This window comes from Cheilinus undulatus, linkage group 10 (assembly GCF_018320785.1).
Source record: "Cheilinus undulatus linkage group 10, ASM1832078v1, whole genome shotgun sequence".
Lineage (NCBI taxonomy): Eukaryota > Metazoa > Chordata > Actinopteri > Labriformes > Labridae > Cheilinus > Cheilinus undulatus.
The window spans coordinates 34,095,034-34,110,723 of record NC_054874.1 but is presented as its reverse complement, the minus strand read 5'-3'; the positions used below and the strand labels follow the sequence as shown (position 1 = coordinate 34,110,723).

Below are 15,690 nucleotides of genomic sequence, written 5' to 3'. Positions count from 1 at the left end.
AATAGCTTCTGCAACACAAACACAGCCCAGTAATCTGCCATAGTTGTTTTGGTTTGACACACGCATGTGGCTTAAGTGGACTATGCTATGTATGATATAATCATTTTAAGAAAGATGTGGTTGGCTGTCCACACAGAGAGGAAACGGTAAGCGTTTACAGATTTGTTCACTCTGGGACCTGGTTTCAAAAAGTAGCACTTATGCCATCTCCATGTAGATGAAACTTTGATCGGACAAAAACCTTTTGTGTATACTGCTGAATTCATCTCTTTGTGGATGGGGCTTGAATCTGTTCTTAAATAGATTCGATTCTGCTCCCACTCCCTCCCCAACACAGCTACGAGCAGACCATCCTGAACCCCTAGCACTCTATCTGAGCACTCGGCAAACACAGACGTCCTCTACATAAAGAGTCAAAGTCATCTACACCTGTCTTGTGTTTACAAATACCAGATGCTTTGAATGTAATGTGAGCTAATACTTGAATGCAGTTACACCTATTGTCTGCTAGAGGGAGTGGCGATGCTATGATTGTAAGTGATACAGCTACGGTAAAGAGCAAGAAGAGTATGTATGTATGTATGTATGTAGGATGGTGGATTAGAGTGACACAGACTTAAGCTAAGAGCTACATCTTATTAAAGTTAGTGAACTGTTTGTTGTCTCCCTTGCCTGACTCACCGACACAATTGGCGACATGGATGAGTACATCTGTTCCGCGCCCACTGCCTTTTCTTTAGCACGTTGGTGAGCTGCTGCTGCCATTTGAGACATGACAGAAAATTTTCAACAACTACATGCGTGTGATCAATGCAAGAGGAGGCACATGGCCGGATGCCCGTCGCTGTGCACTGCTATACTACACTGTTTGGGGAAAGAAGAATGACGGGTGTTCTACACGCTAACGGAGCAATATACAACATTTGATGAGGCCATGATGGCACTTAGCACTTTGTACCAAAAGTGAATGTGTTAGCATGCAGACACATGTTTAGACAGCATGTTCAGAGGGCTGATGAAACTGTGACCCAATATGTTGCTGAGCTAAGAGCTCTAGCGTCACCATGTGGCTTTGGACAGATGGAAAGTGAGTTGATACGAGACCAGCTTATTTCTAGTGCTTACCTCAATGCTGTAAAAGACAAATTACTCATGGAGGAAAATCTAACATTGGACAAAGCCCTGGCTATTTCTTGCCAAGTTGAAGCAGCAGTTAAGAATGTTACATTGCTTTCCTCAACTACTGCGACCCCTAGTTACAGACTGTTGAGGCTGAAGGGACACGCTTTAGAGGGAAAAAGAGAGCGCAACCAGCTAAAGCACCGGCACCTGGACCACCCCCAGGTCATCATAAACAGGCAAAGAGTAGTCAACAGTCCTGCACCTGCTTTAGATGTGGCTCTAGTAAGCACTTGGCTAATGATAAAAACTGTCCCGCTGCAAAAGTTAAATGCAACAATTGTGGAAAAAAGGTTTGCAAATCTGCTGTAAGTGACGCGAGAGAAGTTGTTGTTCCAGAGTTAGCTGTGCTCTGTGTTGATGATGTAAAGCTAGCAGCCACAGCTTTTGACAAAATTACTTGTCAAGTCAACATTGAAGCACCAGAGGGAAATGAACAGACCCTTGAGTTGATTGTGGATATCGGAGCTTCTGTGTCAATCCTGCCAGAATCAATGTACATGCAGCACTTTGCAAAATATCCACTTACAGAGCCAAAAGTGAAACTAGTAACGTATGCTAAAGATGACTTATCTGTCATTAACAGCTTACCTGCTGAAGCTGCTATGGTAAATCAAGCAACAAAAGTCCCTGCCTTTTTCTACATAGTTAAAACTGGATCATCTCTGATGGGTCTTGACCAGGGCCGTCACTAGGATTGAAAGACAGGGGGGCTTAGCCCCAAGGGTTGCAGGTAATGCTTGGCATATAGTGTGTGCCAATTTTTTTTTTCTTCACACCTTAAAATGCTTAATTAAATAAATAAATAATTATTATTTGTAGAGCATTTATCAGGACCTATAATCCGGCACACTCTCTCCTCCTTAGAAGACTGCCCTTTCCTGAGCCTTCAGGACGTCTTCCTTTTTTTCTAATAACAGCCTGAGTGAGTTTGTGAGTTACTATTTGAAAGTCTATAAGTTCGGGTACGTTCATGGAAAAGATGTTTGAAAACATATCAATTAATGCATTTAGTGAAATATATAAGTGTGGTATATCATATCTAAAAAATATATATTTTACTCTTCTCTGTCTTCTTTCAGGCTGTTCATGCTTTCCAAATAAAACAAGCTTATTTCTGACAGTCACTGATATTTCTCTGTGTCTGAAGACAGTCTATAGCAGTGGTACTCAACCTAATTCTACCCAAGAGCCTTATTGCCTTAAAAAACTTTAGCAAGAGCAACATTCAAAAACTGGGGATGTAAGGAAGATCCAGAGATCAGCTGATCCATAGTTGAAATAAAATAAACACTGAAATTTCGATTATTCTGTAATTAAATGGGATGCAATAGGCCACATAAAATCTTTATAGTGTTAGAGGAAAGGATATGTTACTAATAATGAGCATATATTTTTTATTTATGCAGGTTCCACCTGGTCTAATGACGTGTTAAAATATTAGTTTGAGCTCTGAGATACTTTTCAAAGAGCTGATGAATTATGGTTGGCTATTTGGGTATTTATATCTCACACTGGGGCATTTACTGTAGTTCTGTGACTTTATCAACATAAAAAAAGATGCCTTCTAAATTTTTGCACTCATTATGAGAAGGTACTCTTGCCTCATTACTGATGCTTTTAGCTAAAGGGGGAGGGGACCCATATTGGTCTTTGCCCTGGGCCTCCTAATGACTAAAACCGTTCTGCCATGTTTTGCTTCCTTGTCAGATTTTGCTACCTATCGACTACCCCTATGGACTACCCTAACCCTAACCCTTCCGGTTGTGACGCAGATGGCGTAGGACGCATGTGCACGCATGCGCAGAACCACAAAGTAGCAATTTTTGATGGGTAGCAAAAAATGGCAGAACACCTGTTCACCAACTCTGTCTCACACCTGCAGCTCCCTTAGACACATCGCCCCACCCTGCCTCATTATGTAGCTTTGGTTTCCTGTTTCTGCTCTTTTGACTGTATTTATTATCAGCAGTACACTGAAGATCAAATAAAACACGGACGTCTGGACAAGTTTCAATAGATTTTACGTTATCTCAACATGTGATCCCGGTGTGTGAGGGTTGCTGATGATTGGCAACGCGTATTAATGATCACCATAAAATATGAGTGTGGAAGAGCATTGGCAGGAAGCGACTGAAGAAACTTGTTAAAACGAGTGCACAAGACAGCACACTTCAATGAACGAACTAACTGAAGAAACTCAGCACCAGCGGACTTCCTCTGCTCTCTTATGCGTGTTTCTCCTTTGAGCACACCTGACGATAATAATACACAGATTAAAAGGAAATAAAAGTTTTCATTTAGACTTTGCACTAAAGAGCCACCGGTGATTGGAGAGCCATTGGGCTGAGTATCTCTGCTCTATACATTAAGCAGAGAGTAACATAACGCCGTGGTGCATTCCTTAATCTATTTTGTCACTGTTTATTCTGTAATTATTGTTAGGGGCTGAGGAACATTTTAGGGTGGCTTCAGCCCCCCCAAAACAGCCTAATGACGTCCCTGTTTCCAACGCCAAACAACCCAGCTCAGTTCAGAAATAAAACGTAACTCAGTTCAGTTCACAACGCAAGAAATAAACAGTTCAGTTAAAAAAGAATACATGCAGTCATGCAATAAAAAACAGTGCAGCCCCTTTCAGTCAACAATTGTATGCTGTCAGTCAGTCAGTCAGCTGCAAGCAGCAGCATCTGTGTCAGTCTCCACAGTCGTCTGCACCTTTTCTACAAGGGTATGAGTTGAGTAGAGTTGAGTAGCGTTGACTCAAGTTGGTGGTTGAAGGATTTTTCTGAGGCAAATTCCCTTGAGAGAATGCTCAAAATTGTACCCAATGATGAAGCAGACTTGTGGAAGTCCACAATTCTCTTCCTGATATCTTGGCTGATTTCTTTGGATTTTCCCATGATGTCACACAAGGAAACAGTGTGTTTGAGGTGTGCCTTGAAATACATCCAAGGATGTGCCTCCAATTAACTCAAATAATGTCAGTTAACCTATCAGAAGCTTCCAACATGACATCATCATCTGGGCTTTCCTAATTTGTCTAAAGGCATAGTAATTTTAGTATGGTAAACTCCTGACTTTGAAGAAAGTAATAAAAAATTATCCAGAAATATCCCTTTCTCTCACTATTCTGGCATTAAGCAAGTAGAAATATTTTTGGTAATCCTAAGTGACCTAAAACAGGAAAAGTTTAGCCTGACTTAATGTCAGACACTGAGGGAAAAAAAAGGTTATGTGTCTTTTTTATAGAGTGTCTGCAAACTTCTGGTTTCAACTGTGTACATGTACATATACTGTGTATGGCTTCATCACACAAAGACTGATATATTTCAAGTGTTTATTTCTTTTAATTTTGATGATTGTTGCTTACAGCTACTGGAAACCCAAAATTCAGTACCTCAAAAAATTAGAATATTACTTAAAACCAATTTTAAAAAAGGAGTTTTAACAGAATTGGTCCACTACTGAAGAGTATGAACATGTACAGCACTCCATTGTCAGGGGCTCCTTTTGCATGAATTAGCTACTGCAGCAATGTTGCGAGGTACGGAGGCAATCAGCCTGTGGCACTGTTGAGGTGTTATAGAAGCCCAGATTACTCTGATAGTGCTCCTTCTCCATCTCACATCTTCCTCTTCACAATACCCCAAAGATTATCTATGGCTCCTGAAGCACTGACACCAGCTGCTGTCCACTCCTTGTGGAGCTCGCCAAAATTCTTGAATGGGCTTTGTTCCACAATCTTCTCAATCCTCTGTTGCTCGTGCACCTTTTAAACCACATTTTTTCCTTCCATTCAACTTTCCATTAATATGCTTGGATACAGCACTCTGTGAACAGCAAGCTTCTTTAGCAATGACCTTTTGTGTCTTACCCTCCTTGTGCAGGGTATCAATGATGGTCTGATATTCATGGTTGTGTGGTGCCACTGATCCAGACCGAGAAACAAGACTAAGGAATCCTTTCCAGGTGTTTTGAGTTAATTAGCTGATTAGAGTGTGACACCATAAGCCTCCAGCATTGAACCTTTTCACAATATTCTAATTTTCTGAGATGATTTTTTGTTTCATTATCTGTAAACCATAATCATCAAAATTAAAAGAAATCAACCCCTGAGATATAGCAGTCCATGTGTAATGAATCTACAGTATAATATACATGAGTTTCACTTTTTGGACCAAATTACTGAAATAACTAAATTTTTGATGGTGATCTAAATGTTATTTCACTCACCTTGTTTCATCATTGCCATCTGTAGCTCATGTTGAACAGATGCTTGTTTATGAAAAACTGATTTCATCTTGATTTTTTTTGTATGTTTCAACTGCTTCCTTTCTTCCTCTGCCTCCTCCACTTGTCCTTCCAGCCCCTTCATTTTGTTCCCCATTCTATAAGCATGTGCTGTCTTCTTATCAGCTGGCAATGGTAGGAGCTCACCCATGTCCTGTGTACAGAGAACATCAATGTCTTTATTTTTTTCCATTGTCTGACACAGTTATCAAACACCATATGTTAAAGCCGTTATGTCTGAAAATTAGAATTTAAATGCTACTGCTGTCCAGCACTTTGAAAGAGTGTCACTTGCTGTTGCCAGGAGGGGTCACTACATGGAAAAAAAATAAAAGTAACCTTTGAATGTGTCAAGGGGCAGGCCTTGATTATATACAGGGCTGTGAAAAAGTATTTGCCCCCTTTCTGATTCCTGTTTTTTTTTTTTTTTTTTTGCATATTCATCATGCTTAAATGTTTTGGATCATCAAACCAATTCTAGTATCTCACAAAGACAACCCAAGTAAATACAAAATGCAGTTTCTAAATGATGATTTTATTTATTAAGGGGAAAAATCCAAACCTATCTGGCTCTGTATGAAAAAGTAATTGCCCCACCTTGTTAAATCATGAGTTAACTGTGATTAACCACAGTTCTTGGAAAGCTGAGTTTAATTTCACTGGCCACACCCAGGCCTGATTACCGCCAGATTTGTTGCATTAAGAAATCACTTAAATAGAAGCTGCCAGACAAAGAGAAGTAGGCTACACAATCTTAAGAAAAACACATCATGCCATGATCCAAAGAAATTCAAGAACAAAAAAGAAACAAAATGATTGAAATTTATCGGCCTGGAAAAGGTTACAAAGCCATTTCCAAGGCTTTGGGACTCCAGCGAACCACAGCCAGAGCCATTATCCACAAATGGAGAAAACTGGGAACAGTGGTGAACCTTCCCAGGAGTGGTTGGCCTACCAAAATTACTCCAAGAGTGCAACGAAGACTCATCCAGGAAATCACCTAAGTGCCCAGGATGACATCCAAAGAACTACAGGCCTCACTGGCCTCAAAGGTCAGTGTTCATGACTCAACCATAAGAAAGACACTGGGCAAAAATGGCATCCATGGGAGAGTTCCAAGGCCAAAACCACTGCCAGCAAAAAAGAACACAAGGCTTGTCTCACATTTGCCAAGATTTATCTTGATGATCTCCACGACTTTTGGAGAAATATTCTGTGGACTGAAGAGACAAAAGCTGAGCCTTTTTGGAAGGTATGCAGCCCATTACATCTGGCGTAAAAATAGCACAGTATTTGATAAAAGAACATCATGCCAAAAGTTAAACATGGTGGTGGCAGTGTGATGGTCTGGTGCAGCTTTGCTGCCTCAGGACCTGGACCACTTGCTGTGATTGATGTAACAATGATGCTCAAGCACTCTTGGGTTATACAGCAGGACAACAACCTGAAACATACTAGCAAGTCCACCTCTGAATGGCTCCAAAAAAAAAAAAAAATCAAATTTTTGGAAGGGACAAGTCTAGATTTAAATCCAATTGAGATGCTGGGGTGTGACCTTAAGCAGGCAGTTCATGCTCAAGAACCCTCCTGTATGACTGAATTAAAACAATTCTGCGAAGAAGAATGGGCCAAAATTCCTCCACAGTGATGTGAAAGACTCATCACCAGTTATTGCAAACTCTTGATTTCAGCTATAGCTGCCAAGGTTGGCACAACCATTTATGAGGTTCAGGGGGCAATTACTTTTCCCCATAGGACCAGATAGGTTTGAATTTTTTTCCTTACTAAATAAAATCATCATTTAGAAATTGCATTTTGTATTTACTTGGGTTGTCTTTGTGAGATATTAAAATTGGTTTGATGGGGAGCAGGTGGGCTAGTGGTTAAAGGAGCTCCCCATGTATGTGGGCGGCCCAGGTTCGAATCCGGCCTGAGGCCCTTTACCGCATGTCTCTCCCCCACTCTTGACCCTGTTTCCAACTCTATCCACTGTCCTCCTCTATCTAATAAAGGCACAAAAATGCCCAAAAAGATCTTATAAAAAAAAAAAATTTGGTTTGATGATCCAAAACATTTAGGTGTGATAAATATGCAAGGAAATCAGGAATCAGAAACGGGCCAAATACTTTTTCACGGCACTGTATGTGAAATGCAAATCAGAAGTTTCATCTAAAAGTCATGGATCCTTCCTGTTAAACAGTGTAATAATGAATCTTCGCCATTGCCACTTAGGTGTCCTTTGAACAAGTATGTGATTTTTGTGGAAGGGTACTGTAACACAACTGAAACCTTTCCTTCCAAATTTGAGCTTGATATGCCCAACAGAATGAAAGGAGTGAAGAAATGACCAAATTGACTGACTTCCTCTTCTCATTAGAGGGCGCTGTGATCACATATTTACATGTTGTCATGATCAGTCTGGGAATGTGGTCTTACATAAGAATTTTCAAGAACATAGGATCATGTATGGAGAATAACCAAACAGCTTTGTGAGGAATAATGTTGTTTGCTCACAGAAAAACAGTAGGCCAGTTTGGCCCCATTTGTTGCCTTGCCCACTGGTGGAGGGTAGTACAGAGCACAAGGGAAGTTCATCATGTTTTCAAGAATGAGCATAAAAAAATCTTGAATCAGTCTGATGAAGCCCCTAGGAGGTACTGGTTCAGATACAAACCTTCTTAACCAGTGAAAATGCATATTTTTTAAATACTGAAATTAAAATGGTGGACTTCCTGTTTGGATTTTGGCATTGTCCAAGAGGCTTTTTGTAGTTTTGTATTTCTTTGCTAGTCCTGATGTATATGCTCATCAATTTTCATAATCCCAGGTTAAACCTGCTGCATGAGCTGATTTTTAAAAAATATCCTGGGGTCACCATTTAGCTAATAAGGTCATGCCCACTATTTAAAATCATACAGTATGTTTTGTAAGAGTTACCTACAGGTGTCATGAAATTTGGTGATTGGTCAATGTTGTTGAGCCAGTGAAAATCCTGCTACCTGTTTTATGGCAGTCAGTGTACTTTCTGGCAGTTAGTTTTCCTGTTTGAAACCATGACTGAAGAGACAGGAGAAACTGTCATTAGTCCATTTCCTGGTCAAAACTTTGACTGAGGAAACAGGAGCAACTGTCCTTCATCCGTGTTTTCATTTTAGACCACAAATGGAAAAAACGAGCTGTTTTTCCATTTTTTCCTTTTTCTCCATTTCAGACTGCAAAACGAGAAAGCGGAAAAACAAGACGTTTTCCGTTTTTTGGTTTCTGACCACAACACGAAAAAGACAAATGGCTCATTCAGTCGTTTTTCCATTTTTGTTTTTTTCAATTCTGTTTCTTTGGCATCCATGGGAGAGTTCCAAGGCCAAAACCACTGCCAGCAAAAAAGAACACAAGGCTTGTCTCACATTTGCCAAGATTTATCTTGATGATTTCCACGACTTTTGGAGAAATATTCTGTGGACTGAAGAGACAAAAACTGAACCTTTTTGGAAGGTGTGCAGCCCATTACATCTGGCGTAAAAATAGCACAGTATTTGATAAAAGAACATCATGCCAAACGTTGAACATGGTGGTGGCAGTGTGATGGTCTGGCGCAGCTTTGCTGCTTCAGGACCTGGATCACTTGCTGTCAATGATGTAACAATGATGCTCAAGCACTCTTGGGTTATGCATCAGAATAAATTGATAATAACAGACAAGTCATGCAAAAAGCCCTGAATTAGCACAATGCCCAAAATGTTTGGAGTCTTCCACAACAACTTTGAGGAAGATCTGACTAACCATGTAGGAATGAGAACTCAAACCCCCCCCCCCCAAAAAAGGCATTTCCTGTTGCCAACAGGGGGCACTGTGACAAAAGGCTTGTGGTGTTATCTTGCCTGTGAAGTTTCAAGATGACTGACATCACTACTGCTAAGTTGTAATAAAAAATGTTTTTGGCACAGTGCCAAGCTATACCCTATGGTGAAATTATCCTGTAGAGCACAAGCTGAGATGTCCTAGTTTCAGGGAAAAACATCCTTAAGTCAATCAGATTAGTACTTACGGAGCCTATGATTCATTTGTGAATGAATGGCCAAAAAAGGCCAAAATTTAACCCTTTTCCTTCCTGATCTAATTTCCTGTGCATTTTAGAGGATTGTCCTAGGAGGATTTTTTGTTAATTTGGTCATGATACATATGATTACAGTGTTTTTCCCCTAGATAAAATGATCGCCAGGTGACCTGCGGATGGGCTGCTCAGTCATTGTCTGTATAGGAACTGACCCTCCTCTAATATTCACAGCACACCTGCCCCCACACACCTGTGAGGGGCATTGCGTATATCTGCCTGCTGTGGTGACAAGATCAAGAGGGAGCTGGTGCAGAGACAAAAATAAGCACTCATTAACTATCTCAGACGTAAAACAAGTGGGACATCAATTTATACACAACTTTAGTGGAGAAACCAATTGCACTGGAGAACTCTCTTGTGATGTTGAGTCAAGGCATCCCAGCACCATAGACTGTAGAAAGAATTGGACAAAGCCTGTGTGACGTCAGCCATCTGCTTAAAATAGGTGGACAGCTTTTGAAGCCAATCCGTGGTGGCCTCCAATATTGAAATTGCTGTCTCAACTGAACTTTGGATCAACCTTACAGCAGACAAGAGCCCACCCACTGAACTCGACTTCTTGTCAGCTCAGCTAGCACTAAAGCCAGCCTCCTGGAGGTAGCATCTGCCTGCCAAGTGATCTGTCAATCAAATGAGAACCACCAACCAGTGCACAGTGAGGTTTTTCTTAAGTATAATCTAAACTATTGCATTACATCCCTGTACAGTGAGAGGACATGAATACATTAGCTAATGACACACGTTTTATTATTCTTTTTTAAAACCAGGCTGTAAACCAGTCTATTTCTTGTGTAAAAACGGCTATTATGTGGTGTGTACGGGACTCCCGGTGTTCTCGCAGACACCCTCAAGTGGACACTCGCGGTATTGCAATTTTTTAAAAATGTCCACAATGGCTTCATTTTTCAGGACTGGAGGCTGCTGCTTGCCAAGCACACAGGGAGGAGGAGATGGGGCTCTCTGGTCAGAGAGTGTGTGGGTTTGCTCAACTCTGGCCATAAAGTCGGAAGGAACAAGCAGAAAACTGCGACTCAGAAATGCATGCATTTGTGTAAACAAGATAAATAACATAAGGCTATTTAGTTGGTCTAATAAAGGGACAAGGTAAAGACCTGCTCTATAAGGAAGGTATCCTTAAAAGACTTCTGTTGTGATTAGGGATGCTCGAGATTGGATTTTGTCGATATGCCGACATTTAAAACTCATTCTGGCCAATACTGATAGCGATATTATATTTTTTACATTGTAAAAAACCATCAATTCCATCCTGTACTACAATTTTTTTTTTAAATATTGGCCGTCTATTTTTTTAGAATCTGACAAAAATTATTTGATTTTTATCAGAAATGAAGGATGTTTTTTTTTTTTTTCAAATACAGCCATACGCTAATGAGAAACTTAGAGTAATGTCTTTGGGTTACATGGCATTACATGCTACATGTATTTTTAACAGTACAGCCAAAGTCATCTGCATCTTTGAAGGCAGTAAAAAGCAGCAAAAAACCTGCTGACACTGACCCCCCCCCCCCAGTGCAAAAAAGAGAAATAGCTTATACGTTTATATTGATTCTCCTTATTACTCTGCCAGTTTGCAGGAAGGCTCCCTGAGATAATCCTGTTAAAGTGCTTCAAATAACAACAACAATAACAAAAAGATTCTTAAATGCAAAAACTCTTGTATAGTTCAGAGCTTAAATATGGTTTTAAATTTTGAGACTAAAGATGAACAAAAGAAATAAAACTTCAACTAAAGTAGTTCTCCTGATTCTACTTTAAACAGCACAAACTAACTAAGCAGCCAAGTTTAATAGGTATTTCACTGTAAACAGCTCTGTAACGACACAGTGACACCCATATCTCCAATGCTGGAGACACCTTTGTGCACAGCCAGAGTGCTATCAATGGGAGACATGGCACACAGAAGTCCATCATTGCTTTTGGCATGTTTCGCTTACTGTCATGTAGCACAACATGCACGTTCTTTTTCTCTATTTTCCATATCCGAAACACGTTATGAAAAGTGGCCGCTGTCATGATTCTGTGTGTGTTTAGTTAGTATCTCTGATGTTATCTGTAGCCCTTGTGTTAGGTTGCAAAGTTGAAAGCGTGTCAACTATTTTTGTTTGGGCTGGATCCGCTGTTCCAGTAGCAATAGCAGGCGTTAGCTTCTCTGGGTGGAAACGGCTAACGTGGTTTCTCAGATTGGTGGTATTTCCATGGTATTTGATTTTTGAGCGACATATCTTACACACAGCGTGTGTCTTGTCAAGTTCTTGCTTTCCAACGAGTTCATAAAATCTGTAATGAGCCCAGATGTCCGCTTTCAACACACCAGGAGCGTTTTTTATCGGCTGCTCCCGATTTTTGCAGCTCTCCGTCATGTTCCATTTTATTTTGCTATCGCCTTTTGCAGTAATTTGTCCCTTCAGGGTTACCGTCGACTGTCGTAAAGCGGGTGTTGTTGTTGTGATGTAGCTCGCTATATTCCTGTGTCTATGGAGTAAATACAAGGCCTGCTGAGCGTAACGTTAATAATAATGACTGATTATGTCCAGTCACTGCATGGATGCAGAATCGTTCATGTCTGCATCGCGATGCATCGGAAAAATGATTATTTTTAACAGCCCTAGTTCTCACCCGCTCTAGACCCTAGCAACACATCACTCCGACCCTCATCCACCTCCACTGGCTCCCTATCAAATCCCATATCAACTACAAAATCCTCCTCCTCACATACAAATCTCTCCATGCTCTGGCTCCCCAATACCTTTCTGATGTCCTCCATCCATACACACCATCCCGCAACCTTCGATCTTCAGACACCGGCCTACTTTCCATGCCCAAAACCAAACTCCGAACCTATGGAGACAGAGCCTTCAGTGCTGCAGCTCCCACCCTCTGGAACACTCTTCCTGCAGACATTCGTAGCGCTCCATCTCTGGACATTTTCAAAAAACGTCTCAAGCACCACCTGTTCACCACAGCCTACAGTCTTCACTAAACCACCCCTTACACTCATCCTACCTCACATAGTTTGTCCATGTATATGTGTCCTTGGGTTTCTTGAAAGGCACTATATAAATTCAAGATATTATTATTATTATTATTATACTCAAAGGATACTAGAAGTTTACTCAGACGCCTTATGATTTCATTACATTTAAAGCATGCCTGCTCTGTATGGATAGAAAATTGTTATATTACCAAATACTATCTATAACCAAAGACACAAATTCAGATAGGCTTCTCAGCGGTTACATAAGGGCCGTTACTTGGAATGAAAGACAGGGGGCTTAGCCCCAAGGGTTGCAGGTAATGCTTGGCATTTCGTGTGCACCAAATTCTTCTTATTCTTCTTATTCTACCAAAGAGCCATATTGTCCATATTGTCTTAAAATACTTTAGAAAGAGCCACAATACAAAACCAGGGATGTAAGAAGATCCACAGATCAACTGATCCATAGTGAAATAAAATAAAACAGTGAATCGTTGGATTATTGTGTAGTTAAATAGAATGCAATAGGCCACATGAAAATGTCTATAGTGTTAGAAGAAAGGATATGTTACTAATAAGGAACATATATTTGTTTTAATTTATGAAGTTTCACCTGGTCTAATGATGTGTTAAAATATTAGTTTGAGCTCTGAGATGCTTTTCAAAGAGCTGATGAATTAAGGTTGGTTATTTGGGTATTTATCTCTCACACTGGGACATTTACAGTAATTCTGTGGCTTCTTTAACATGAAAGAGATGTTTTCTATTTTTTTCCACTCATTGACACTTTTAGCTAAAGGGGGAGGGGCCTCATAGTGGCCTTTGCCCTGGGCCTCCAAATGACTAAATCAGGCCTTGCCACACACCTGCAGCTCTCTTAGACACATCGTTCCACCCTGCCTCATTCTGTAGCTTTGGTTTCCTGTTTCTGCTCTTTTGACTGTATTTATTATCAGCTCAGCAGTACATTAAAAATCAAATAAAACACCCACATTTGGACAAGTTTCACTTGATATTACGTTATCTCAACATGTAATCGGTGTGTGTAAGGGTCGCTGATGACTGACGACACATATTGCAATGATCATCATAAAATAACAGTGTGGGAGAGAATAGGCAGGAAGCGACTGAGGAAACTTGTTAAAACAAGGACAGAAGAAGCTTCAGTTTGAACTCAAGACAGCACACCTCCATGAATGAGCTTACTGAAGAGACGCACCACCAGCGGACTTTCTCTGCTCTCTCTTGCGCGCATTCCTCCGTTGCGCACACCCGACGATCATAATACACGGATTAAAAGTGACTAAAAGTTTTCATTTAGACTTCGCACTAAAGAGCCACAGGTGGCTAGAGAGCCATGGGTTGAGTATCTCTGCTCTTCACATTAGGCAGAAAGTAACATAATGATGTGGTGCATTCCTTCATTAATTTCATCACTGTTTTAACTGTAATTATTGTTAGGGGGGCTGATGAACACTTAAAGGTGGCTTCAGACCCCCAAAAATGGCCTAACGACATCCCTGCGCAATATGTTTTATTATGACAAGTTTCAAAAATAACAAATGAAATAATGATAAAAATAATGCCACTTCTGTATTAGAAATAAATAAATAAATAAAAAATACATCTGCTATACTAGCAATCCAACTTTAACAAAAAATAGCTCTCACAAACGTACAAAAACTAACAAAAAATAAATATATATTTAGTTAGCAAGTTCTGCTCGCTCGTTGTGAGTGTAAAGACAGCCGCCCACACAGCAGCCTCTCAGGAATTATCTCACATGCAGCACCGCAGGTGCAGAGTGCCCTAGTGCTGGTCAATTTAGTGGCCCAATGAAAAACAATGAAATCCAGGACATTTTCATCACTTTATAAAAAAACAACCAGGACGGCCAGGACAGGACCTGAAAACAGGACATTTGGTCACACTAGTATAGGCCACATCAAGTAGAAGTGCAGAAAATATATACACTTACTTTGATACTATCTCTGCCAAAGTTCATTATATTTTAAAATCAAAAGGCCTAAATTTAATACAAATCCTTACAGAAATGAAATTGTATATTAAATAAGTAAATTTACCGAAATAATGCTGATTAAAACAAATTTGATTTTGAATACTTAAGGAAAAGCTACTCTGCTTAAGGTTCTGTATATTTTTACCCCTAAACATCTCATTAGTCAGTGCTGTACTGTTCAACAATTATATCAGTCATCTTCCTAAAACCATGAAAACATAGAAAATATAAGAAATCAAAAATGAAAATATGCTAAATGGGCTAACATATTAATGTAACTCTGATAGCATAATAGCAAATCAATCACATGTAATAGTTTTATTATACAATCAAAAATAAGAGTGCTCAAGATAAATGAAACTACTGACACAGGTCTACTTGTATGTAACTGGGCTCTCACACACTGCTTCTCCCCCTCCTCCTCCTCCTCCTCCTCATGTAGCTGCATGCAGCATCAGACTGTCTGTTGCACAGACTGCAGGGTCTTTACAACTTCTGCACATCTTGACCGGCAGTTTTTTTTGCTCTAATTTTACGTTTATTTTCATATCCAACTGATTGTATTGCCACTTAGGTTTTGTTTTGTCTGGACACTTTAGCTTCACTTTCTAAGCTGGAGCAGAGAGGGTAGGAGTGTGAACAGACCTTTAGGAGACGTCATTGAGCCAGTAAATTGCCATTATAAAGAAAACAGCCAATGCCCTTGCTCTATTATGGAGGACTGAAAGTGCCAAAATGAAATATATAAATATATAAATATATAATTAATGAAATAATTAAATGTGTCATTAATTATCTAATATTGGAAATAAATCAACATATATATAGATAAATAATTATTCAATTAATTAAATGCATGTGTTATTACATAATTAAATAATTAATTAAATGTGTCATTAAATATTCAAAATTGGTCATAAATACATAAATAATTAAATAAATTATTACATAATTATATAAAATTTATTTATTCAATTATTTCATGGTTCCTGCTCCAGCAGTGCATCATGAAATAATTTCATCTGTCATCCTCTCCGTTCAAACTCAGTGGGTGGGACTAATGCTGATCGAGTTACAAACTATTGCTTT

The 15,690-nt window shown here is 39.7% G+C and overlaps 1 protein-coding gene across 1 annotated transcript in view; it reads right to left on the bottom strand.

Moving 5' to 3' along the window:
- Positions 1-8,070, bottom strand: part of cfap100 (cilia and flagella associated protein 100) — a 45,888-nt gene extending 37,818 nt beyond the window's left edge. The window contains exons 1-2 of the mRNA XM_041797238.1: positions 7,987-8,070; positions 5,416-5,626 (exon numbers count right to left, since the gene is read on the bottom strand). Of these exons, the coding sequence (XP_041653172.1) occupies positions 5,416-5,626; positions 7,987-8,070 (295 nt within the window). The remainder of the gene's footprint in view (positions 1-5,415; positions 5,627-7,986) is intronic.
- Between the last annotated feature and the right edge of the window lie 7,620 nt (positions 8,071-15,690).